The sequence below is a fragment of the Oncorhynchus tshawytscha genome, linkage group LG25 (assembly GCF_018296145.1).
Source record: "Oncorhynchus tshawytscha isolate Ot180627B linkage group LG25, Otsh_v2.0, whole genome shotgun sequence".
NCBI lineage: Eukaryota > Metazoa > Chordata > Actinopteri > Salmoniformes > Salmonidae > Oncorhynchus > Oncorhynchus tshawytscha.
Window position 1 is genome coordinate 27,499,816 of NC_056453.1, and position 23,549 is coordinate 27,523,364.

Sequence of the window (23,549 nt, forward strand, 5' to 3'; positions counted from 1 at the left end):
GCATGGGAATGCATTGCATGCATAATCATAGATGAAGTGAAGCCACCATACAGTGTCTGAAATTCTATACTATTGTCTTGTGGGTCTCTGCAGGGAGTGGATGGCGAAGACCCACCAGTGCCCGCACACCAGCGCAGAGGTACTTTATAGCCCTGTTATATAGCAAAAGCCTTCACTGCCCTTCGCATGCCAGGTGGAATATACCTCCACAGGGACTATAATGTCCCTTTTTATGAAGCCGTGAATACAGGTTGTTTAGACATCACACGTCTTTTACTGCAAGGCTGGGTGATTCATACCTCGAGTCCACGTCTAAAAGTGTGAGAGATGAGACTATTATGAGGCGTTGGTGCAGTGTGTCTTGTGGTTCAACTGTTCTGTCAGACCTGGGTCAAATGCATTTGTCAAACAGAGCTGCGTTTCATTTAGTTTGCCCTGGACAATGCACCCAATGGCATAATCCCAAAAGTTCAAACTCCAAACTTGGAATCACTATAAAGGGAATTCTTAAACAAATTGAATAAAAGCCGAAAACACATCTCTTCCTTGCACCATACTGTACAGCAGGGCTCTCCAACTCTGTTCCTGGAGAGCTATCCCCCTGTAGGTTTTTGCTCCAACCCTAGTTGGAACTAACCTGATTCAGCTTATCAACTAGATAATTATTTGAATCAGGTGGGCTAGATGAGGGTTGGAGTGAAAATCTAGAGGACGGTAGCTCTCCAATGTTCCCAAAAGTTAAAACGCCAAGCTTGGAATCCCATGTATGTATTTAACATAGTTAGGCTATATATAAGGTATGTTATCAGTTGCGTTTGTTCTCCTGAGTGTGGTGTCTCTAATGGTTGTTGGCCTGTATGTTTTTAGATGTGTCTCCCACTGCACAGTCCCTGTGTGAGGACGTTGTGACTGTGATAACCGTCTTCTGTGAGAAGCTAGAGGGGGTTGACCAGTAAGAATGATTCTTTATGCAGAGTTTATAGCCCTGAACTGTATGTTTCTCTCTCATCCGGAGAACACATCATTCCTCCCACCTTGTCTACCCTGCTGGCTGTTTTAAAGGTCACCTCTACAAAGCATGATTCAGTTTTACAGCAATGTTTTATAGAGATGTTTCTTGCTTGGCTTTTATAAAGGTGAGACACCTGAGGCTGCATCCCAAATGCCATTCCATTCATAGTGCACTATTGACCAGAACCCATAGGGAATAGGGTGCCATTTGGGATAAAAGCCTGACACTCTGACTAATGGTCTGTTTGTTTTCACAGTGAGAACCAGCTGCTCCAGCTGCTCTACCTAGAGTGCATCTTGTCCATGCTCAGCAGCTGTCCTCCCACCATGCACCTGAACAGAGGCTTCACAGACCTGATCTGGTAAGGCCTGGCTGTGGCTAACACATACAGTATATTGACAGTCACGCTTCCCTGTCTGAATACCTGCCTCCTTTTCAGTCTGATTTCTTATCTCGAGGGGACCCTATATACGGTCTTCATAATGCATACATGCCACATTCATAAGCAGAACATGAGCACTTCATAAAGTATGCTCCTTCAAGTAAAGTGTTACCATATTATCTGTCTACATAAAACACGTGACATGTCTTGTCCCCTGCTCTCAGGAAGCAACTTTGTCCGTCGTTGGTGGTGATCATGGGAAACCCTGTGAACGACAAGACCATCACCTCGGCCCACGGCCACGGAGGGGGGTGTCAGGATCCAGACCCCTCTCTAGGTGGTGTGTCTGACCAGGGCCGGGGATCCGGCTGCTCCTCCACCACCCCGGCCATGATCGGCCCGGTGGTGCGGACCATCTGCTACGTGGCTGCTGAGCTGGTGCGCCTGGTGGGCTGTGTGGAGTCCATGAAGCCTGTTCTGCAGTCGCTGTACCACCGCATCCTGCTCTATCCCCCCCCACAGCACCGTGTGGAGGCCATCAAGATCATGAAGGAGGTGGTCCAAGCCCCAGACTCCTCACTGTTCACCAGTCACCTCAAATCCCCTAACATAATGTTTATAGAGCAATCAATTGAATTAGACAGTGGAATGTTGCTGCTTTATCAACAGAACCAGTTTGAGTGTTGCAGAAGGGATGCGATGAACAAAAATGAACCAAAGTGTCTTTGTATGCGTTTTGTAGATTCTGGGAAGTCCTCAGCGCTTGTTTGACCTGGCTGGTCCCTGTGTTATAGAGCCTGAGTCTAGGAAAAGGTCCTTCTCCAAGAGGAAGTCTCACCTGGACCTGCTCAAACTGTGAGGACCCACATTCTCTTATTTTATTTACCGGTATAACCTTTACTGGTATAACCTTTACCGGTATAACCTTGTGAACCAAAAGATATGCGTCTACCTGCTGTATAAGCCTGTAACCCATACATCATGTACTATAGTGAAAAGGAAGTAGTACTGTTGTAAACTGGTACATAGTGTTTATGATGTGTCTGTGTGCCTACAGGGTGATGGATGGCATGACAGAGGCCTGTATGAAGGGGGGCATCGAGGCCTGCTACTCCTCAGTGTCGTGTGCCTGTGCCCTCCTGGGAGCTCTGGATGAGTTGAGTCATGGGCGTGGCCTACAGTCAGAACAGGCCCGCATGCTGCTGCGCCGATTGGACGAGCTGAAAGAGGGGGCAGAATCCACGCGGGAGTCCATGGAGATCAATGAGGCGGACTTCCGCTGGCAGCGCCACGTCCTCTCGTCTGAGCACGCTCCCTCTGAGCCCTCTGCCATCTCTGCCACGGAGCGCAGTCCTGACATCAGCATCAGCGTCACCACAGATACGGGCAAGACCACTCTGGATGGGGAGCTGGGACAGACCACTCTGGATGGGGAGCTGGGACAGACCACTCCAGAGGGGCAGGAGTGTGGTGAAGAACCCCAGCTGCCTTCGCCTTCCTCCTGCGGGCCGGGCGCTGACCCTGAGCTACGCCCCTGTGTGAGGGAGCCAGGCGCCGAGCCCGGAGGACCCCCAGACGTGGTGCAGCGCAGCCACGCGCTAGTCTACCCCGACATCACTAACTTCCTGTCCGTGGATGCCCGGGCGCACCCTCACGGCTCGCGCTACAGCGAGAGCAACTTCAGTGTGGATGAGGGGGAGATGTCGCGCACTGAGTTTGATTCATGTGACCAGTACTCCATGGCGGCGGAGAAGGACTCGGGCCGCTCGGATGTGTCCGACATGGGCTCTGATAACTGTTCCCTGGCCGATGAGGAGCAGACACCCAGGGATTGTCCTGGTCATCGCTCCCTGAGGACGGCAGCCCTTTCCCTGAAGCTACTGAAGAACCAGGAGGCTGACCAGCAGAGCGCTCGGCTCTTTGTCCAGTCTCTGGCCGGCCTGTTGCCTCGCCTGCTGGGGATGCACAGCACGACAGACGTGGACACGTCCCTGCAGAACTTCTCCTCCACATTCTGCTCCGGCCTACAGGCGGGTAAGCGATACAGAGAGAGAGGAGATTAAGGGAGATGGCATGAGACAATGAAGGGAGGATGTGAGATAACATCAGATATCCGTGGAGAAGTCATTGAAAGTCGCATTGTAATTACAGTATTTAATTTAGTATTTTATGTCTTCTGATGGGGATACGAGGTAAGATCATTGTCTTAATTGTCCTAGTTTCATCAATGTTTTCTATTTGACCCTGTATCCGACCCTCTCTCCCAGGTGGCATCCATTCACCAGGCTATGAGGGCAGTGAGAACCTGAACTGTCAGGCCCTGATGAACGCTGACGGCCTTTACCTGGTCTCCTACTACGCCTTGCTCCTCAGCCTCAAACTCTGCTGCCAGGACTACTACCGCAGGAGGCCCATGCCTGTACTGGTCAGCCTGGTGAGTGGTGGTTGTGGAGTCAATGTGTTGGCACACTAAAGCTGACATCCCCTGTGTATGGTAGAGAGGAAGCCTGAAGACAAGTGTTGTGATCAGCTGAACACTATAGTACTGTAGCCAATTATTTTGTTTATGTGGTTTATATATTTTAAAGCGATCCCACCCGGCCTCATGGTATCCCCATTGAATTCTCTCTCCTGCTGCAGAAAGAGTTTGTTCGTCTCATCCAGAGCAGTGGGGTGCTGGTGGTGCTGTCTCAGGCCTGGATCGAGGAGCTCTACCTCCAGGTTCTGGACCGGAACTTGCTGGGGGAGGCTGGCTACTGGGGCTCACCAGAGGAACACTCCTTACCCCTCATCACCATGCTAACTGGTAGGATGGGACACAGCTCTCCCACACAGTTTTATTCATGAGGATTCTTTATATGTCAACATAAAAGTATTAACATAATGCTCCTTTGGGTCTTTGAAATGTTCTGCTATGTTATTATGACGGCTCTCATCACGTTGTGTCCTCTCTCTGTCTGTCTCTGGTCAGACATCGATGGTCTGGGCAGTAGTGCCATCGGAGGTCAGCTGATCCGTAAGGCCAACACACAGTCCCCCTTCAGCTGTGACAAGAGTGGCAGTGACACCCTCATGGCAGGTACTGACACCCCCCAGGTACTGACACCACCAGGTACCCCAGCTGTCCTTTCTGAGTCGCTTAGACAAGGCAGTTTTTGACTATATTTTGCTTCGATATTTAGGCATATTGTAGTGTGTATTTTTTTTTGCTTTATTCAAACGTCGGGGGAGATAGATTAGTGGGAAGGGTGGAGACAGGGACTGAACCCTGGTCTCTGGGGTTGCATATATGTGCCTAGATCAGGGTTTCCCAAACTCAGGTCCTCGAGATTCCAAGGGGTGCACTACACAGCTGATTCAAATAATCATCAAACTTTGATAAGTTGAAATAGCTGTGGCGTGTTAGGGCAAAAACCAAAACGTGCACCCCTTGGGGTCACGAGGAGCAAGTTTGGGAAACGCTGGCCTAGATGCTGTACTCCACATGGAGAGAGAAATATATTGTTCTCCTTGTGTCCCTCACAGGAGAGGGAATGGAGAGCTGCCAGCATCTGCCTACCTCTTTTATTACCACTGAGAACAAAAGATGCACCATCGAGCACTTGAGCAACCTCGTTACCATGGCAACCGCGGCTGAGTTGCCCATTAGTCTTTTAAAGCTTTCATGTAATAAGCTAGCTATGTACACATAATCAACAGGGACGACTATATTAACATGGAACGGAGAAAAGGGACCGTTGTCAGTTCTACTTATTTCCCTGTATGAAATGTTATTGTCACACAGAGTGCCTTTTATAGCGCTTAAATCTCTCAAGGTGTCTAACGGGACTGTTGTTTACTGCCTGTCTGTTCACTGCCTCTCAGCAAATAAGGCCACAGCACATTACAGAGCTGCTGAATCAATACACAGATAGGTGTAGTGTAGGTTCTGACTTAACTCCCATTGGTGCTTTTACAGGCATGGGGTCTTTGTCAAAACACATGTGGATGTACTGTATACAGTTAAGAGTCTGACTCAACCCCATTGTGCTGTAGCATAGGTCTTGGTCAATACAAAGATGACGGTCTGACTTACTCAACCTTCCTTCATACTGTATTATGCTTAGTTCCTGATCAATAGTCTACACAGCTGTACTACTTATGCTCTCTATCCTTAGTTGCTACACACATTTTTTTACTTTATATTAATGATATGCAGTCGTGGCCAAAAGTTTTGAGAATGACACATATTCATTTTCAAAGTTTTCTGCTTCAGTGTCTTTAGATATTTTTGTCAGATGTTACTATGGAATACTGAAGTATAATTACAAGCATTTCATAAGTGTCAAAGGCTTTTATTGACAATTACATGAAGTTGATGCAAAGAGTCAATATTTGCAGTGTTGACTCTTCTTTTTCAAGACCTCTGCAATCCGCCCTGGCATGCTGTCAATTAACTTCTGGGCTACATCCTGACTGATGGCAGCCCATTCTTGCATAATCAATGCTTGGAGTTTGTCAGAATTTGTGGGTTTTTGTTTGTCCACCCGCCTCTTGAGGATTGACCACAAGTTCTCAATGGGATTAAAGTCTGGGGAGTTTCCTGGCCATGGACCCAAAATATTGATATTTTGTTCCCCGAGCCACTTAGTTATACACTTTTGCCTTATGTCAAGGTGCTCCATCATGCTGGAAAAGGCATTGTTTGTCAGCAAACTGTTCCTGGGTGGTTGGGAGAAGTTGCTCTGGGAGGATGTGTTGGTAGCATTCTTTATTCATGGCTGTGTTCTTAGGCAAAATTGTGAGTGAGCCCACTCCCTTGGCTGAGAAGCCACCCCACACATGAATGGTCTCAGGATGCTTTACTGTTGGCATGACACAGGACTGATGGTAGCCCTCACCTTGTCTCCTCCGGACAAGCTTTTTGCCTGGATGCCCCAAACAATTGGAAAGGGGATTCATCAGAGAAAATGACTTTACCCCAGTCCTCAGCGGTCCAATTCCTGTACCTTTTGCAGAATATCAGTCTGTCCCTGAGGTTCTTCCTGGAGAGAAGTGACTTCTTTGCTGCCCTTCTTGACACCATGCCATCCTCCAAAAGTCTTCGCCTCAACCCTGCCTGCAGCCATTCCTGAGCAATCTCCGTACTGGTGGTGCCCCGATCCCGCAGCTGAATCAACTTTAGGAGACAGTCCTGGTGCTTGTTGGACTTTCTTGGGCGCCTTGAAGCCTTCTTCACAACAATTGAACCGCTCTCCTTGAAGTTCTTGATGATCCGATAAATGGTTGATTTAGGTGCAATCTTACTGGCAGCAATATCCTTTCCTGTGAAGCCCTTTTTGTGCAAAGCAATGATGACGGCACGTGTTTCCTTGCAGGTAACCATGTTTGACAGAGGAAGAACAATGATTCCAAGCACCACCCTCCTTTTAAAGCTTCCAGTCTGTTATTCGAATGCAATCAGCATGACAGAGTGATCTCCAGCCTTGTCCTCATCAACACTCACACCTGTGTTAACGAGAGAATCACTGACATGATGTCAGCTGGTCTTTTTGTGGCAGGGCTGAAATGTTTGTTTTTTGGTATTCAGTTAATTTGCATGGCAAAGCGGGACTTTGCAATTCATCTGATCACTCTTCATAACATTCTGGAGTATATGCCAATTGCCATCATACAAACTGAGGAAGCAGACTTTGAAAATTAATATTTGTGTCATTCTGTACAGTATTTTGTATTTTGTCCACAACTGTACAGTACCAGTCTAAAGTTTGGACACACCTACTCATTCAAGGGTTTTTCTTTATTTTTACTATTTTCTACATTGCAGAATAATACTGACGACATCAAAACTATGAAATAACACATGGATTCATGTTGTAACCAAAAAAGTGTTCAACAAATCAAAATATATTTTAGATTCTTCAAAGTAGCCACCCATTGCTTTGATGACAGCTTTGAACACTCTTGGCCTTCTCTCAACCTGCTTCATGAGGAAAGCTTTTCCAACAGTCTGATGGAGTTCTCACATGCTGAGAACATGCTGGCTGCTTTTCCTTCACTCTGTGGTCCAACTCATCCCTAACCATCTCAATTGGGTTGAGGTCAGGTGATTGTGGAGGCCAAGACATCTGATGCAGCACTCCATCACTCTCATTGGTCAAATAGCCCTTACACAGCCTGGAGGTGTGTTTTAGGTCATTGTCCTGTTGAAAAACAAATTACCTTCCCACTAAGCCCAAACCAGATTGGTTGGCGTATCGTTGCAGAATGCTGTGGATCCATGCTGGTTAAGTGTGTCTTGAATTCTAAATGAATCACTGCCAGTGTCACCAGCAAAGCACCAACACACCATCTGCTCCATGCGTCACGGTGGGAACCACACATGCGGAGATCATCCGTTCACCTACTCTGCGGCGGTTGGAACCAAAAATCTCAAATTTGGACACCAGACCAAAGGGCAGATTTCCACCGGTCTAATGTCCAGCGCTTGTGTTTCTTGGGCCAAGCAAGTCTCTTTTTCTTATTAGTGTCCTTTTAGTAGTGGTTTCTTTTCAGCAATTCGACCATGAAGGCCTGATATTCATGCAGTCTCCTCTGAACAGTTGATGTCTGTTACTTGAACTCTGAAGCATTTATTTGGGCTGCAATCTGAGGTGCAGTTAACTAATGGACTCTGCAGCAGAGGTAACTCTGGGGCTTCCTTTCCTGTGGCGGTCCTCATGAGCCAGTTTCATCATAGAGCTTGATCATTTTTGCGACTGTGCTTGAAGAAACTTTCAAAGTTCTTGAAATGTTCCGACCTTCATGTCTTAAAGTAATGATAGACTGTCGTTTCTCTTTGCTTATTTGAGCTGTTCTTGACATAATATGGACTTGGTCTTTTACCAAATAGGGATATCTTCTGTATACCACCCCTACCTTGTCACATCACAACTGATTGGCTCAAACGCATTGAGGAAAGAAAAATAACTTTTAACAAGGCACACCTGTTAATTGAAATGCATTCTGCATCTTGCCTATGCCGTTCGGCCATCGCTCATTCATATATTTTTATGTACATATTTTTATTCATTCCTTTACACTTGTGTGTGTATAAGGTAGTGAAATTGTTAGGTTAGATTACTTATTTCGCTACACTCGCATTAACATCTGCTAACCATGTGTATGTGACAAATACAATTTGATTTGATTCCAGGTGACTACCTCATGAAGCTGGTTGAGATAATACAAAGAGTGTGCAAAGCTGTCATCAAGGCAAAGGGTTGCTACTTTGAAGAATCTGAAATATATTTAGATTTGTTTAACACTTTTCTGGGTTACTACATGATTCCATATGTGTTATTTCATATAAAAACCCTTGAATGAGTAGGTGTCCAAACTTTTGACTGGTACTGTACATTGCATTCGGAAAGTATTCAGACCCCTAGACTTTTTCCACACTGTTACGTTACAGCCTTAATCTAAAATTGATTGAATTGTTGTTTTTCAATCTACACACAATACCCCATAATGACAAAGCAAAAACGGTTTGTTTTTTATTTATTTTTTGCAAATCTAAAAAAAAATGTATTTAATCAATTTTAGTATACGGCTGTAACGTAATGAAATGTGGAAGAAGTGAAGGGATCTGAATACTTTCAGAATGCACTGTACACCCATTTGATTCTTGAATGTAACTCATAAATGAGTTTACTTCAATTGTCACCTCATCAGAACCCAAAATATATATATTTTTTTACTCCAATGTTTGTTAATAAAGTTGATGTAAACAAACACTGTATAGCCTCAAAGAATGCCTGTTAGTGATCCCTTCGCGCGCCAATTCCGTTAGCGGGATAGATTTGACAACATCCAGTGAAATTGCAGAGCGCCAAATTCAAACTACAGAAATATCAAGATTCAAGATTCACAAATATATAAGTGTAATACATCAAAATAAAGCTTAACTTCTTGTTAATCCAGCCGCAGTATCAGATTTCAAAAAGGATTTATGGTGAAAGCAGACCATGCGATTATCTGAGGACAGCGCCCTGCAGACAAACACATGAAAATAATTTTCAACCAGGCAGGTGGCGACACAAGTCAGAAATAACTATATAATAAATGCCTTACCTTTTGAATATCTTCTTCTTTTTGCAATCCCAAATGTCTCAGTGACACAATGAATAGCCGTTTTGGTCAATAAATTCCTTTATATCCCCAAAATGTCAATTTATTTGGTGCGTTTGGTTCAGAAATATACCGCTTCCAACTCGCCCAACATGACTACAAAGTATCTAATAAGTTACCTGTAAACTTGGTCCAAACATTTCAAACAACATTCCTAATCCAACCTCAGGTATCCTAAAATGTAAATCATTGATAAACTTTAAGGTGGGATAAACTGTTTCCAATACCGGATAAAAACAACGTGAAGCGCGTTCCAGTTCACACGCACCAAACAGTAGAGTCCACCTGGAGTGACACTTACAATGAACAGCCATACTACTTCATTTCTCAAAAGAAAAACATCGAACAATTTCTAAAGACTGTTGACATCTAGTGGAAGCCATATGAACTGCAACCAGGTTCCTATTAAATAGGGCTTCCCATAGAAAACCATTGGGAAATACTATGACAATTTTTTTCCACCCTGGATGGTTTGTCCTCGGGGTTTCGCCTGCCAAATCAGTTCTGTTATACTCACAGACATTATTTTAGCAGTTTTAGAAACTTTAGAGTTTTTTTCTATCCACAACTACCCATTATATGCATATCCTATCTTCTGGGCCTGAGTAACAAGTAGTTTACTTTGCGCACGCTTTTCTTCCGGACGTGAAAATACTGCCCCCTATCCCTAATAAGTTTTAAACTATAATTATTTTATATTGTGGATGGTCAGTCCTTGGATCCTAGCTCTGTCTATGCATTTAAGAATGGTTACATTTCTACAGGCCCATCTGTTTTTTTTTTTTTTTTTTACCAAAACAGAGGCAGGGTGACCCTTTCAGCTGCAGATTCTAGCTTTAAGGGTCTGACCCAACCCCCATTTGACCCTGTTTCATACATATTGTCTTGGTCAGTGCACAGATAAGTGTCTGGCTCACTCACTCACTCAACATTCATTCATATTATTTCAGGCATAGTGTTTGCTCGCTACATCCTGATGGGCTGCTGGAAGAATCTGATGGACACCCTGTCCACCCCACTGACGGGGCGCATGGCGGGCAGCTCCAAGGGCCTGGCCTTCATGCTGGGGTCTGAGGGGCTGAAGGAGCAGAGCCAGAGGGAGAGAGACACCATCTGTCTCAGCTTGGATGGACTACGCAAGGCAGCCGGGCTCAGCTGTGCTCTAGGTAACAGGACCCAACATCACGGTGACTGTGGATAAGGCCTTCCTGACTGAATATAATCTTCAACAGGAAGCGTTTAGTTAACCCACTAGCTAGTGTGTTTAGATCAGAGGCTGGCTGGGTCAAAGGCTCAAAGTATTTGAAAGAAAATTATTTGATTCCAGGTCTGGTTTAGATGTGTGTCCACAAAGACATAAGTACAAAAACATCACGTTTTGAGAGAATCAAACTCAAGCAAAGGTTTTGCTTAGATTTTGAACAATATCTGAATACTTCATAGGTCTATTTGTGTAGCTATTGAAATGTCCCTGAAAACATATATGAATCAGGACCATATGATGATAAAGTATTGGCCTGGCACTCTGTGACCTGTGCCGTAGGCCCTCTCAGCCCAGCTTGTCTTTGATTACCATCAGCTCTAATGAATATGAATATTCTTGCGTTCTCTAGGTGTGGCTGCCAATTGTGCCTCGGCTCTGGCCCAGATGGCGGCAGCCTCGTGTGTGCAGGAGGAGAAGGAGGAGAGGGAGGTGGGCGAGTCTGGAGATGCCATCACACATGGTACTTACAGCATCCCACATAACATACTGTACACAGGGATTCAATTGCCTTTTTCAAACACACATACCGTACTATAAAAGTAGTGTATACACCAAAGATGACATTTCATTTGTCATTACTGTGCAAGACACATAGAGGATAAATCCCATAGTTACATGGTCACATTTTAGTTTTTGATACGGTGCTAGCTAGAGTGCTGGGATCTGATCTGATCCTGTGTCTGTTGGGTGTGTGTGTTCCCAGTCAAGCAGCGTGTGGAGCAGAAGCTTGAGCAGATGGGACGTCCTCAGGGGGTGCGGCTGCACACGGCCCATGTGCTCTGCATGGAGGCCATCCTCAACGTGGGCCTGGAGATGGGCAGCCACAACCAGGACTGCTGGCCCCATGTCTTCAGGTAATACAGCCAAGCTGTGGCAGGGCAGGCGATGCAGAGATCGAAGTCACAACCCTCTCCATAACCACTGAGAAAAAGGCATGATGGCATATTACATTGGATTCTCGGTACAGTTGCAGCCACAGGTTACTAACACTCATCTATAATGTGAACTCTCATCTGTAACGACACACTGAACAATACAGTAGCGTACTGGTCTCTGTCTATCCAGGGTGAGCGAATATGTCAGCTCTCTGGAGCACAGCCACTTCAGCGACGGCAGCTCCCAGGCCACCATGACCATCACCCAGGCCCAGCAGGCTGTAGACCTGGGGCTGGATTTGTGTGGCGAGCCTAGTCCGGACAGAGATCTGGCCCTCAGCAGCCAGCCGGTCATCCAGCCCCAGTCCATCCAGGAGCTGCTAAGGGAGGGTAGGGGGGGGAAAGGCCTGGACCGTAGCCTGATGACTGGGACCAGCGCATCCAAGGCCGTCTGCACCCTATCTACACAGGCAGACAGGTACTGCAGTATAGGCTACAGAACTGTCTGAATAGCATACTAAGTTTCATATTCTCCTCTCGCTCTCTTTTTCATTGACTTTCATGCCTGAATAGCAATATGAAACAAACAATATAGTTATTGTTGACTGACTAGGCTGAAATACAAAAGTTGTCAGTGAAAGAAACAGCAGCCCATGTTAAATGGCCACCTGGTGGCAGTGTGGATCAAGCACAGCTCAAGTACATGAAAGTATTTGACCCAGACCAGTATGTGATGTGGTACTCTTGATTGTACAAATTAAGAGTCACATGGTCATGCAGCACTTTCTCTTCTGGACATAGGCCAATTACACATGGATAAGTTATAGTCTGCAGTCAGGGCCAGATTAAGAAATCATCATGAAGTGACACACAGATTTGTACAATATTCTGAGGAAATATAAACTGTGTATTATAGGGTACCTAAATACACTTTCCAGTGTCACACTGTCTCACCTAATGAAGAAGATGAAGCTGTAGGCTACTCACCGGTGATGGTCTCGTCAAGGCCATAGCATATCTCATGATAAACTACTTTGAAAAACAGTGCTGCTGAAAATTGGGAGTTGAGAAAGAAAAATATATATATATTGGTTCTACAGAAAGATTAGTCTTCTCTTTTCAGCGGTAGGCATTTACTTTTCAAACTGTATGTGTTTCCTGCAATTGTATTTTGAAATTTGCAAAAGGCAAACTAACAGCCGCAACCAACCGTATAAATATAATTCATAGATGGCAGTTCCCATTCAAGTCAGGTCTGGCAGCCATTGCTAGTGTATCCATGAGTTTAACAGTCAAATTGCCAGGGTTAGATGTTCCAAAAATCTTCTATGGATTATATGTCTATGGCCACAACACAACAGACTGTCCTATATTTGGCACTGCATGCAGCACAAATTGCGACCTTCCCCACTGTAGGCATACCGGTAACTTCCAAAATAAAGGAAACACTTGAGTAAATGAGGAATACAAAATATACAGTATGTTATGTGTGGGGTGCATTTTCCTGCCATGGTTTAGGTCCTATTGTAGAATCTATGCCAAGGCACTTTGAAGCTGTTCTGGCAGCTCGTGGTGGCCCAACACCCTTTTAAGACATTTTAAGTGTTTTGGAAGTTACCTGTATGTGCCTGTGATAAAATTTAGTCCCCGGTTATTTTTTTTTAGCTATTGGTCCTCTGTGGCAAAATTATACTCTGGTGTATTTTGAACATTCAGAGTGGGCTTCTGTGGTTGGATAAAAATAAATAAATAAAATGGTTTATCTCTTTTTTGGGGGGACTCTTGGGCCCCCTACGGGCTTGAGTCCCTGCATTAATCCGGCCCTGCCTGCAGTGTTTATATAACTACATAAGCACTAGGCCGCTTTTAGAGGAAATAATAAAAACACTTATCTGGCAGATGTTTCACTCTCCTACTAGTCCCACAGCTTTCTAATTGGCTTGTGGTGATTCCTTTCTGCTGTTTGAAGAATATAGTGGCAATAATTTTGATTCCACTGTATGACCTTTTTTGCAGGTTATTTGAGGACTCTGTCAGTAAACTGAACATGGTTAGCCTGGTGGGTTTCCTGCACCAGCTGAGGAGAGCATCTCAGTCCCAGCTCTTTGACTCAGTCACTGAGACAGGAGACTACTCCTTAGCCATGCCAGGTACCAAACACAGCACATGCTTATCCCCAACAGACTTAGATAAAAACCCTGGGTCAAATTTGCCCAGTAGAATAGAACCAACAGAACAGTCCCAAAGGACATCAATATTGCCTGTGTGTTTTTAGGAGAGGCAAAGTCCACCATGGACAGGCGTAGCGCCCTGCATCTGTTCCGGCTGGGGGAGGCCATGCTGCGGATCGTGAGGAATAAGACCAGACCCCTGCTGCACATGATGAGGGCCTGGAGCATAGTGGCACCGCACCTGGTGGAGGTAGGAGCACAGGGAATGCGTCTCAACTGTGTAGCCTCCTTTGCTGATGTCCTCTCCTCCACGATCACTAATATGGTATAGCCTAATAGGTTCACCCTTTCTGCAGGTTATATTAGGCCTATACCCACTGGGCACAGACATCAGTTCAACATCTAGTTTTGATTTACGTTCGTGAACTAACGTGAAATCAACAAACATTTCATGCGGCCGTTGGATTTAGTTTGGTGAGAAAATATGTAATTCCCTTAGTTTTCCAAGTTGATTCAATGTCATTTACATATAGAGTTTTTGTTGTTGAAATGACATGGGAACAGTGTTGATTCTACCAGTTTTTGCCCATTGGGCATTGTTCTCGTTACTGTTTCTCTCTGTCTCCTCCTAGGCTGCCTGCCACAAAGAGCGCCATGTTTCCCAAAAGGCTGTGTCCTTCATCCATGATGTTCTGATGGAGGTGCTGACCAGCTGGGCAGAGCTTCCCCACTTCCACTTTAACGAGGCGCTCTTCAGACCCTTCGAGCACATCATGCAGCTGGAGCTGTGTGACGAGGACGTGCAGGACCAGGTGAGTTGTCCCACACACACACCTCTTATAATTAGTTGACCCGGTAGTTGAAACGTCCTATTGTTTGTCCCTCAGGTGGTCACGTCCATAGGGGAGCTGGTAGAGATGTGTTCCCCTCAGATCCAGTCTGGCTGGAGACCTCTATTCAGTGCCCTGAGGACTGTGCATGGGAACAAGCCAGACATGAAAGACTACCTGATAGGAGAATATTCCATGGGTATGTATGACAGGCAGCCTAGTCGTTGAGTTTGTTACATCTCAATGTTTCTATGTGTTATTGTATTCCCTCAGTTACTGCCCGGCTACAGTATTTCTATTGTATTCACATGCATTCTGGTTCTTTGTGTTGTCTGTAATGATGGCTTATGAGAGAGAGTCTCAGCAGGAGAAACTGTATGTTGGCACAGAGCCTCGTCTCCTCTCTCGAAGGAGATTCCTGTATATCGCTGTTTTTTTTTTGTTGAGGTTGTTTTCTGCTCTGTCTGTAATGCAGGGAAGTCTCAGGCACCTGTGTTTGATGTCTTTGAAGCGTTTATCAACACCGACAACATTCAGGTCTTCGCCAACGCAGCAACTGACTACATCATGTGCCTTATGAAGTTTGTCAAAGGTTTAGGTAAGTCAGGTAAATGAGATGATTACACCATTTTATTTTTCTATGGATGTGTAATACTACTGTCATGATCGTCACATTTTTAGGTAGAGACATTGAATGTTCATCTTATTTGGTAAGAAATAATGGAATTGATTACTCTGATTGCCATCAGTGAGTGTGTTGGCCTTGTTCCCAGGAGAAGTGGACTATAAGGAGATTGGGGACTGTGTCAATGCCACTGGCTACAGTTCTACAGACCTGTGCCTCCCTGCTCTGGACTACCTGAGGAAGTGCTCTCAGGTAGGAAAACACTGGCCCATGGGCCACCTTAACTATTTTCAATGGGCGTCACACGAGAATGAGTTATTTTATCAGACAGGCTTCCAGAAAGTCTATTAAAATAGATAAAGGGTCACACAACGGGCTAAAGGAAGAACTTTCCATCTACGTTTAGTGTATCCACACTGTATGATGAGGTTTTCTTCTGCAGCTGCTTGCCAAAATCTACAAGATGCCTTCCAAGCCAGTGTTCCTGGGAGCCCGGCTGGCCAGCCTGCCCATGAGGGCCCAGGAGAAGTCTGTCAGCAGTGAGGATGGCATGGACTGCGTCCTGGCTGAGTTTGACGATGACACAGGCTTGATCCAGGTTTGGATCCTGCTGCTGGAGCAGCTGACTGCAGCGGTATCGAATTGCCCCCGGCAGCACCAGCCCCCCACCCTGGAACTACTGTTTGAACTTCTCAGAGCGCTCACCAACTTGCCAGGTTAGAAGTGATACCATAACACCAAAGGACAGATCAGATTCAACACTCTCCACTAGAGTTTGGTTTATATGGTCTGGGTGATAATTTTATAAGATAAACATAGTCATTATGAATGTAGCCTACATGAAAACCGGTTATTTTTTTTCTCCACCTCCATAGGACCGGGCTTTGCCATATTCTCTGTGATCCAGCTTCTTCTTCCTGTGATGTCACTCTGGCTCCAGCGTAGCCATGGCGACCATGCGTACTGGGACATAGCCGCAGCCAACTTCAAGCACGCCATTGGGTTGTGCTGTGAGCTGGTAGTGGAGCACATTCAAAGCTTCATCCACTCAGGTACAGTGGCCATGGAATGACTCCTGAGTGGTGGTCAAACATAGTGTACACAAAGCTGTCAGCAGAGATGGAAGTGCACTTAGGCAGTTAAACAGACAAAATAGGTCTTTGTGAAACTTATGTAGCCCAGGGGCCGTATGTATCCAGGGTCTCAGAGTAGGAGTGCTGATTTAGGATCAGTTTTGCCTTTTAGATCACATTGAACATTTCTACATGGGCAAGGAAAACTTGATCCTGACTCCTATTCTGAGATCCCTGATACATACGCCCCCAGATCCTGTTTGTCCCCCTGTCTGTATCCTTGATATCTCTGTCCTCCTGTAGATATTGGCTATGAGCATCTGATCAACCTGATGCTAAAGGACCTCTTCAAGCTGCTGGTGGCCTGTGTGGCTGAACCTGCTGAGACGATCTCTAGAGTGGGCTGCTCCTGCATCAGGTGACCATGCACTTGCGCTGTGCACGCTCACACACACACAGAATGTGTATGACTGAGCTGTAGATGACAGGTGTTTGTCTCTTCCTGTGGCAGGTACGTGTTGGTGACGGTAGGCCCAGTCTTCACTGAGGAGATGTGGCGTCTGGCATGCTGTGCCCTGCAGGATGCCTTCTCTGCCACCCTGGAGCCTGTCAAGGTAAATACCTGGGCCGTGCCATGGTTCTGACTAGAGGTAGTGTAGCTACGACCAGAATTGACTTTTTCATAGCAGGTTAGGATAATTCACGTGGGAGGTTAGGAGATTTAAGGTTAGGAAAAGGGTTAGGGTTACTGAAAATGCTACCTGAAAATGCTACTAAACCTGCTACGAAAAGTTCCGGTCGTAGCTGTACTCCCTGTAGTCAGAACCCCCTGCCATCCCCTGTGTCAATGGGGTTTAATCTTAAAATAATTAAAGGTGCAAACTTCCTCTCAAATTTTTCCATGGTTGTTATTTTAGACCAGTGGAATAAACTGTATAAAAATCAAGCCACACACTCTATATGCTCCCAACAATTGAATGGGTAAACCTAATCAACGTTTCGTCAACGCTGTGCCTTCTTCAGGGTTGAGGCCAGTGGAATAATCAACACCCGTTTAGAAAATGATGTAAAAAGCTTTCCCTGGCAATGATCTCATGAGGTGATATTAATGCCATGAACAAATTACAATAATAGGACACAAAATCACCTCGTTTAGAGGCCCAGTGCAGTCAAAATTACAACACCAGATGGTGAATTATTTAATAGAACAATAAGAAAGAGTTCCAAACCTCTGCCAATAACAGCTAGTTATCCATTTCCCCTCCCCACTCAGACCACTCCCAGACAGTCCTTGCAAAATTCTTGCTTGAGAAATAGTTTTTTGCTAGAAAGCTAATTTTAACATATTAATTAAAAGCTATTACAGTAAGGTATTTGCAGTGCATTCAGAAAGTATTCAGACCCCTTGACTTTTTCCACATTTTTGTTACAGCCTTATTCTAAAATGGAATAAATTAAAAATGTTCTACATCAATCTACACATCTAACCCGTTTTCGCTTTGTCCTTCTGGTTTTTAGAAATGTTGGCACATTTGATAAAAATACAAAAACAAAATACGTTATTTCCATAAGTATTCAGACCCTTTGCTATAAGACTCGAAATTGAGCTCCGGTGCATCCTGTTTCCATTGATCATCCTTGATGTTTCTACAACTTGATTAGAGTCCACCTGTGGTAAATTCAATTGATTGGACATGATTTGGAAAAGCACACACCTGTCTATATAAGGTCCCACAGTTGACAGTGCATGTCAGAGCAAAAACCAAGCCATGAGGTCAAGGGAATTGTTGTAGAGCGCCGAGACAGGATTGTGTCGAGGCACAGGTCTGGGGAAGGGTACCAAAACATTTCTGCAGTGTTGAAGGTTCCCAAGAACACAGTGGCCTCCATAATTCTCACATAAAATAAGTTTAGAACCACCAAGACGGGCCTTGGTCAGGGAGGTGACCAAGAACCTAATGGTCACTCTGACAGAGCTCCTGAGTTCCTCAGTGGAGATGAGAGAAGATTCCAGAAGGACAACCATCTCTGCAGCACTCCACCAAATAGGCCTTTATGGTAGAGTGGCCCACTCCTCAGTAAAAGGCACATGACAGCCCGCTTTAGAGTTTGCCAAAAGGCACTTAAAGAGACTCAGAGCATGAGAAACAAGATTCTCTGGTCTGATGAAACCAAGATTGAGCTCTTTGGCCTGATTGCCAAGCGTCACGTCTGGAGGAAACCTGACATCAACCCTACGGTGAAGCATGGTGGTGGCAGCATCGTGCTGTGTGGATGTTTTTCAGCGGCAGGGACAGGGACACTAGTCAGGATCGAGTGAAAGATGAACTGAGCAAAGTACAGAGAGATTAATGATGAAAACCTGCTCCATAGCACTCAGGACCTCATACTGGGGAAAAGGTTCACCTTCCAACAGGACAACGACACTAGCACACAGCCAAGACAACACAGGACTGGCTTTGGGACAAGTCTCTGAATGTCCTTGAGTTGCCCAGCCAGAGCCTGAACTTGTACCAGATCGAACATCTCTGGAGACCCAAAAATGGCTGTGCAGCAACAGAGACAGGGGGACAAAAATGGCTATCCAACCTGACAGAGCTTGAGAGTGTCCGCAGAGAAGAATGGGAGAAACTCCCCAAAAACCGGTTGTGCTAAGCTTGTAGCGTCATACCAAAAATGACTCAAGGCTGTAATCGCTGCCAAATGTGCTTCAACAAAGTGCTGAGTAAAGAGTCTAAATACTTGTGTAAATGTGATATAAAAAAAATTGCTACAATTTCTAAAAAACTGTTTTTACTTTGTCATTATGTGGTATTGTATGTAGATTGATGAGGAAATATATATTTTATACATTTTAGAATAAGGCTGTAATGTAACAAAATGTTGAAGTCAAGGGGTCTGAATACTTTCTGAATGCACTGTACTTGTTTTCCAGACATGATTTGATATTGGGATAAAAAATGTCTGCATTGGGCCTTTAACCCATTCATTCTGATTATGGCTGTGCTGTGTGGCAGCAGGTGAATGCATGTTTCTAGCCCCATATCATTCCTACACTAGGTAGGCTACATTTAGAAGGATACGTCTCACGACAAGTATTTTCCTCAGTCCCAGCCCTGCACAATATGAGAGGACCAAATATAATCTTCTTTAAAGCTTAAAGCTGCAGCCTTTTTAGAGAGAAAATAAAAAGCTTGTCTCTACTTGTATTGTAGTAGAAAGAGGGCTTAAATGCATGATTCATTACTACCAATAACAGACCTTTAAATATAGTGACCTTGCAAGAGATTACTCTACTTAAGAATGGATTGTGTCTTCACTAACAGCATTGTTTATTCAGACTGTCTTAAAACATATAGTGGTAGACTCTATATGCACGCAGGCATACTGTATGGACAAGACCAACTTTCTCAGGCTTGTGCTTTTTTTGTGCTTCCTCCTCTGCATTGCTTGCTCTTTGGGGCTTTAAAGCACTTTGTGACAACTGTAAAAAGGGCTTTATAAAAGAGTCATAGTTGTTGTAAATGGGTCATCTACATTCAGGACAGGTCATTAATTCCCTAGTAAAAGTAAATGTCCACTATAATTTAGATGTTTAGTTCCAGTAATGAATGTTGGGATTACTGTCATTCATTAATTTCTTTAGACATAAAAAATTATCCTAGGTGTATGTATACTTTCACTGTCTCAACTGTTTGTATGACGTTCCATGTGTGTCTGATTGAGAGAGTTGCAGTTGATCAGTGTGTTCTAGATCCTGTTGATTGGATCACATTGTATGTAACCTTGTGCTCCAGACTGTATAGCTTCAGCATGCATGCCAGAGTGCCACACAGAACCTGTGTGTGTTTCTGTGTCTCTACCTCTTGTGTAGAACCTGCTGGCGTGTTTCCGTAGTGGTTCAGACAGCTTCTCTGGGGACGCCTGTGAGGTTAAGGTGGCCGCTCCGTCCCACTCCCCCTCTGCTGAGGCAGAGTACTGGAGAATCAGAGCCATGGCCCAGCAGGTGACCCTCCACCACCACACACTAGTTTACTCAATCGGAAATCACCTTTAAATGTCAGTCGCCCTATTGCACGGATCTTCTGCAGTCCGGATTGAATCCAGGCCTAGGCTTACATGCATGTTGATGTGAAATGACGTATACATGTGTGGCTGTCCACAGTCAGACCTGTGTCCAATACTACTATTCATCAATCTAGATGTTATTAAACAACATTTCAAACCTCTGTATTAAGTCTCAAATCTTCTATGTAGACAGTACATTTCATTATTCATGTATATTGTTCAGTATAACTTTATAGTTGTTGAACATGTCTCCTATCTTCCTCCTGTCTTTAGGTGTTTATGCTGGACACCCAGTGCTCCCCTAAAACCCCCAATAACAAAGAAGGCTTTGAGCATGCCCAGTCTTGTGTGCTCATCATAGAGCTCCCTTCAGACCAGCAATCCAATGGTCACACTCAGAAAAGGTTTGCAATGTTTAATCACATAGCTGGTGTGTGGTGGCTTTTGTATACTGTGTGTTCAACCTGTCGTGTACAGTACACCATCAACTTTGAATCATTGCTCTATTCTAATCTATTCACTATCTATATATAGTGTGTTACAGTTTATCTAGGTTCACAGCCCGTTCTCAGAATGTAGCTTTCGATGTGCAGTATATTCTATCTCCTTATGTGCTGATTTCTCTCTCATGTGCTGGACTTACAACAGAAAAATTGGGTAAGAGCACTTCGATGACACCCATACCATGATTCTGGTTTACTGTGAGCAGCATTTATGCCCACCTGTATATTCAATATTTACATTTTTCCTTTAAGCATCCATTCAATGTCATGGACCATATTATGTCATGTCAACATCTGTTATCAGATGACATAAGCTACTGTGCAGATGATGAAGACTTTGTCTTATCCACCATGCGTAGATATGAAATTCTTTCCCTTTTTATAAAATAAGAATATTCCCAGAGTCCTCTGACCTCTGATACAGTATTATTATTTTGATCAAGCTCTTTGGGATTACAATGTGGTTTTATTAAATCTGCTTTTGACTTTCAGTTAAGGACCTTTTCTTTAATGCTGTTTATCAGAAACCTCATATGATGCCCTGAAGGATGGAGAAATTGATGTCTGAGATTTAAAGCTAGAGTCCTTAATTGAAACAATAGCATACCTTTGTTTTGGTAAACAGCTGAGGGATGGGGCTGGAGAAATATAACCACTCTCAAATTCATAAACAGAGCTATGGATGCAAGGACTGACCATCAATTATATCAAAATTATAGTTTTAACCATGTTTTGAGGCTACTGTTTGTTTACATTTTTATTGTTTACAAACAACCAAGCTTATATTTTGGGTTCTGATGATAGGGTACGACAGTTGAACTAAGCTCATGAGGTATTTCTAAGTTATATTCCTCAAGAATCAATGGGTACATATCATTCATTTATATGTCCAAAAATGGATGCAGCAACTAAGGATTGTAGCTTTTAAAAGCAGTGTCGTAAAACTTTAAAGCTTAAATCCCAGTAAGTTGTTGCATGTTTCTGACAATCAGACAAACCAAATATAAGTCAAATAGGAATCTATTTACATAAATGGTTTCATTAACCTTTTTCTCCATCTGATCTATAGGATTCCTTTCAGAACTATAGTGGTTAGCTTACTCTCTCATCAAGTGTTGCTCCAGAACCTGTATGACATTCTGCTGGAGGAGTTTAAGCACCCTGGTGATGCTGAGACCCAGGAGAAGACCACCCCAGTATCTGATCCTAGACCATCTGGTTTCCTGCGCTACATCTCCATGCAGAACCTGGCCATCATCTTCGACCTGCTGCTGGACTCCTACCGCACAGCCCGAGACTTCGACACGCGCCCGGGCCTCAAGTACCTGCTGATGAAGGTGTCTGGGGTGTGTGGCGCTGCCAACCTGTACCGCCAGTCTGCCATGAGCTTCAACATCTACTTCCAGGCCCTGCTGTGTGCCACGCTCACCAACCAAGAGAGTATCACGGCTGAGCTGGTGAAGAAGATCCTTTACGAGGAGGGCGAAGGCAGCTCCGACTCCTCCCAGCAGTGCTCCTCCGAGGACGAGGACATCTTCGAGGAGACGGCTCAGGTGAGTCCCCCGCGGGGGAAGGAGAAGCGCCAGTGGAGGGCCACCATCCCTTCACTCAGCATCCAGCCGGTCAGCAGCGCAGACTGGGCCTGGCTGGTCAAGCGGCTGCACAAGCTCTGCATGGACCTCTGCAACAACTACATCCAGATGCACCTGGACCAGGAGAACCTGGTGGACGAGGCAGTGCCCGTCTTCCGGGGGGACCCCCTCTTCTTCCTGCCCTTCTTCCCCTCCACCCCAGAGACTCCCACTCCCTCCACGGGAGGCCTGTCCGGCCGGGGAACACCCTCAGATGACAGCGTGCGCTCCCACCTGGCAGAGACGCCGTCGGAGGACACACACAGCCCTACTGCTGGCTACTGCATGGACAGCCTGCCACACCTGAGAGGGGAGAGGAGAGACCCAGCGGGCCGCAAGAAGGAGTGGTGGGAGAGTGCTGGGAACAAGCTATACACCATCGCCACCGACAAGACCATCACCAAGCTGATGATGGAGTACAAGAAGAGAAAGCAGCAGCACAACCATTCCACCTTCGTGAAGGAGACCAAGGGGGGAGAGAACAGGGGCGAGGCAGGGACGATGAGGGGCCCAGAGTCCTCCAACCCACAGAGGCCCCAGCAGCTGGTGGACCCGGGGCCCATGAGACACTCGTTCAGTGCCGGGCCAGAGGTGCTGAGGCAGGAGAAGATCAGACCCCGCTCCGGTTCTACAGCAAGCTCCCACAGCGTCTCCATTAGAGACTCAGAGGCTCAGATACAGGTAGGACTGCAGGGGAAACATGACCAGATACAGGTAGGACTGCAGGGGAAACATGACCAGATACACGTAGGACTGCAGGGGAAACATGACCAGATACAGGTGGGACCGCATGCAGGGGAGACATGACCAGATACAGGTGGGACTGCATGCAGGGGAAACATGACCAGATACAGGTGGGACCGCTTGCAGGGAAAACATTGCCAGATACAGGTGGGACTGCATGCAGGGGAAACATGACCAGATACAGGTGGGAGGTGGGACTGCAGGTGGGACTGCATGGGGAAAC

At 45.3% G+C, this 23,549-nt stretch overlaps 1 protein-coding gene across 6 annotated transcripts in view; it reads left to right on the forward strand.

Annotated features, from left to right (window-relative positions):
* arfgef3 (ARFGEF family member 3) overlaps nucleotides 1-23,549 on the forward strand; it is a 42,058-nt gene that overhangs the window by 13,658 nt on the left and 4,851 nt on the right. Inside the window, exons 7-33 of one of the 6 annotated variants that reach the window (XM_042306197.1) lie at nucleotides 94-139; nucleotides 868-952; nucleotides 1,269-1,373; nucleotides 1,619-1,949; nucleotides 2,137-2,249; nucleotides 2,452-3,428; nucleotides 3,662-3,828; nucleotides 4,035-4,200; nucleotides 4,366-4,473; nucleotides 10,493-10,708; nucleotides 11,156-11,266; nucleotides 11,510-11,660; nucleotides 11,872-12,159; nucleotides 13,698-13,831; nucleotides 13,957-14,102; nucleotides 14,485-14,664; nucleotides 14,740-14,881; nucleotides 15,158-15,289; nucleotides 15,456-15,559; nucleotides 15,750-16,023; nucleotides 16,183-16,359; nucleotides 16,684-16,798; nucleotides 16,892-16,994; nucleotides 20,255-20,386; nucleotides 20,722-20,852; nucleotides 21,097-21,105; nucleotides 22,021-23,263. In XM_042306197.1, coding sequence (XP_042162131.1) covers nucleotides 94-139; nucleotides 868-952; nucleotides 1,269-1,373; nucleotides 1,619-1,949; nucleotides 2,137-2,249; nucleotides 2,452-3,428; nucleotides 3,662-3,828; nucleotides 4,035-4,200; nucleotides 4,366-4,473; nucleotides 10,493-10,708; nucleotides 11,156-11,266; nucleotides 11,510-11,660; nucleotides 11,872-12,159; nucleotides 13,698-13,831; nucleotides 13,957-14,102; nucleotides 14,485-14,664; nucleotides 14,740-14,881; nucleotides 15,158-15,289; nucleotides 15,456-15,559; nucleotides 15,750-16,023; nucleotides 16,183-16,359; nucleotides 16,684-16,798; nucleotides 16,892-16,994; nucleotides 20,255-20,386; nucleotides 20,722-20,852; nucleotides 21,097-21,105; nucleotides 22,021-23,263 — 5,886 coding nt within the window. The remainder of the gene's footprint in view (nucleotides 1-93; nucleotides 140-867; nucleotides 953-1,268; nucleotides 1,374-1,618; nucleotides 1,950-2,136; nucleotides 2,250-2,451; nucleotides 3,429-3,661; nucleotides 3,829-4,034; nucleotides 4,201-4,365; nucleotides 4,474-10,492; nucleotides 10,709-11,155; nucleotides 11,267-11,509; nucleotides 11,661-11,871; nucleotides 12,160-13,697; nucleotides 13,832-13,956; nucleotides 14,103-14,484; nucleotides 14,665-14,739; nucleotides 14,882-15,157; nucleotides 15,290-15,455; nucleotides 15,560-15,749; nucleotides 16,024-16,182; nucleotides 16,360-16,683; nucleotides 16,799-16,891; nucleotides 16,995-20,254; nucleotides 20,387-20,721; nucleotides 20,853-21,096; nucleotides 21,106-22,020; nucleotides 23,264-23,549) is intronic. The other 5 variants (XM_024388169.2, XM_024388170.2, XM_024388171.2 and 2 more) reach the window with 5 other exon arrangements.